Raw genomic sequence first — 2732 nt, 5'->3', positions numbered from 1 at the left:
GCTCCAGTCATTCCCCTTAATTTGCCAGCAACTGCAACCTGTGCAGCTTGACCTGAAGAAACCCAGAACTCTGCTTAGAACGTGGAGATCAACAGCCTTTCCTCTGGACAATTGGGTGGCTCCAGCCATGTCATCACTAAGAACAGAGTCAGCCTTAGGACAAAACTGACCTCAGAAAGCTCAGGGCAGGAAGAATGGGGTAAAGCCCCAGGTCTGAGTTGCTGAGTTAAATGGTACTAAAGCCCACTGTGTCATTGGCCTTGTAGGCACTGAGCCCTGCTTTTCCCATTCTATCTAACCAGATGGGATGCATCTTCTGTCTTGTTCAATGAGCCACACACAATGGGTAACTAACCATTCTTCCCTGTATGCTGTGCTCCGGAACTGCTTGCTCCTGAGATCCTCCACCCATTATACCTTGCTGTTCTTGGGGACAGGTAGCCAGAAGACACCTAAGCAAGGGGCACACAATGCTCACTTCACATCCCCAGGCTGAGCAGAACACCTGACTCACAACTGATGACAAAGTGCAAAGAGAAGTCTCTGAAGAGGAAATGCTATATCATTAATTGCCTTGGATATTTAAATTTTTTTCCTCCTCTCCCCACTGTTTTGAGGAACAGAAATAATGAATTGTAAGATAAATGCCTAGAGATACACACTTAAAAAGCCTAGTCTTTTGGCAGGAAGGGTCTGGTGGGGGCTGCTAGCCTGGTGCAGGGAGCCATGGTGTAAACCTAGTGTCCCAGTGTTACAATGTGGAGCTTGCATGGCACCCCACCGTATTCTGCATAGTGTCTAAAAGGACTTGCCATGAGGAAGTGCCCTGTGGTACTCAGAACATGCTGTTAGGTCACATATTAATAACTTCACACAATAGTGACAACAGGACAGGTTCTCTTTGCAAAGTGAAAGTTGTTTATTGTTTGTTTTGATTTTGACAGGCAAGACCCTACATAGGGACTGTAATACCTACAATACCTATAAAGTGATCTTTACAGAATGCCTGAGTAGACTTCAATGTTGGGATGAACTCCACACACACATTCTCTCTTTCCCTTTTCTGGGTGAAATGAAGCCCAGCTCCCCCAGGTTGGCAGAGGCAGAGCAAGGGAACAGGGGACAAAGACAGAGATGCTGCATACTTGTCCCATCTTCTCCCATCACTACTGTCCATACCCACCCGAGATTTACTGAGCTCACACACACATTTTTAAGTGGGGAAAACCAAGGTCATGCATGTTGAAGAAAATCAATCATATTGCATTTTCTTATAAAATGAGATGAAAAAATAAATCTAAGCACTTTTCAAGTGTTTCTTTTCTTTAAACTTTTATATATGTTAAAGCTCTTATTTTCCTTTTCAATATATTCTACTTAGAACTTTTAAAAAATAAATTTTCTTTTTGGTACCTTTTATTTCCTGTGTTAGCCCTGGAAACATAAAATACATCTCACTAGAACTCTTCTGTGCAAATAATAAACATAAATAATATTAACATCTAAGTTATATAAAAAAGAGGCTATTTCAAGGTTTTCACTGCTACTGCCATCAGATGCAGTCCCTGGAAGATGCTCCTAGAAGTAGTTGGTGGTCTGCCCACTTAAGCCACAAAGTTCCTGGTCTGGCTGAGGCGGGCTAGGCAAGAACTCGCTATCCCTCTTGTCCATCTGTAAACTACTTCGAGAAAACTGTAAGACACTTCCTAGCCCATTGACCAGTGAGAAGGGGGAAATCCAGTTGAATGAGCTGAAGTTGGGCAGGCTAAAAATGGACGACAGGGGGGCTGCCCTACTGGTGCTGGTGGGTTTCATCTTGGAGTCCCCAGGACACCCTTCCAGGATAGCCTCCCTTGGCATGGAGGACCCCGGAGCCTGACTGCTCAGCCCTTCTAGCAGAATGTCCTCCCTTACAGGCACGTTCATGTCCACCACATTGGGCTCCCCACGAGCTTCTGGAGAGCAGGCTGGCCGCTGCACATGCCAAGATGCCTGTGAGGTGCAGTCCTGGGAGAGGGATCCAGAGGTACTGATGCTCCTCTGTTCAGACGATTCAGTTCTGGGTTCTCCTGGAAGGTGTCCTTGAGCAAAGGTCTCTTTGGGAGCAATGACTTTCTTAGGGGGCCTCTTGGCCAGCTGGCGTCCCAGCTGAAGTTGGGTGGGGAAAAGGCTCCCCTGCACGGCTTTGAAAAACAATCTGGAAAGAGCATGTAAAAAACAGTCATCTGTGGGTAGTGCCTTTGAGTTTTCTGAAACCTGTACATTGCAAAAACATAGGCCTGAGAATGCTCTCAGAGCTCACTTAGAACTCGAGGGACACAGTCCCTGATACCCACCTGGGAAGCAGTGCAGCAACAGGTGCTATGAGACAAGTCAAGTAAAACACGGGGTCACCCAGTAATGTTTGCATAGTCCAATAAGGGTTGGACGGAGGATAACACGTTGCACAAGAAGCATTGTAAATCAAAGCCACAGTGAAAAATAAAAGGATACTGAAGCCACAAGCTATCCAGTTGAGCCAGGTCTAAGAGGAAAAGAGAAAGACAGGACTTTTATTTCAATAAAAATGCACTAGTCGTCCGTGAGAGTGTGGCTTTTCTAAGGGCTTAGTAAAACCACAGGTCTTTGGCACAGGCAGCCAGGAGGCCTTGATGAAGCCTTCAGCATTGATGGACCAGCCTGGACATAGGGAGATGGAAGTCAGGGATATGAAGGAATGGGGGGGGGGGGGG

At 46.2% G+C, this 2732-nt stretch overlaps 1 protein-coding gene across 1 annotated transcript in view; it reads right to left on the bottom strand.

The window, feature by feature from the left end:
- Window positions 1–895: 895 nt before the first annotated feature.
- ATP10A (ATPase phospholipid transporting 10A (putative)) overlaps window positions 896–2732 on the bottom strand; it is a gene marked incomplete at its 5' end in the record, with an annotated part of 184738 nt that continues 182901 nt past the window's right edge. The window contains 3 exons of the mRNA XM_077768340.1: window positions 896–2197; window positions 2337–2361; window positions 2494–2524. Of these exons, the coding sequence (XP_077624466.1) occupies window positions 1579–2197; window positions 2337–2361; window positions 2494–2524 (675 nt within the window). The remainder of the gene's footprint in view (window positions 2198–2336; window positions 2362–2493; window positions 2525–2732) is intronic.

Source organism: Crocuta crocuta, unplaced genomic scaffold, assembly GCF_008692635.1.
Source record: "Crocuta crocuta isolate KB4526 unplaced genomic scaffold, BGI_CrCroc_1.0 scaffold493, whole genome shotgun sequence".
NCBI classification, from domain to species: Eukaryota; Metazoa; Chordata; class Mammalia; order Carnivora; family Hyaenidae; genus Crocuta; species Crocuta crocuta.
This window is presented reverse-complemented; position numbering and strand designations above follow the sequence as displayed.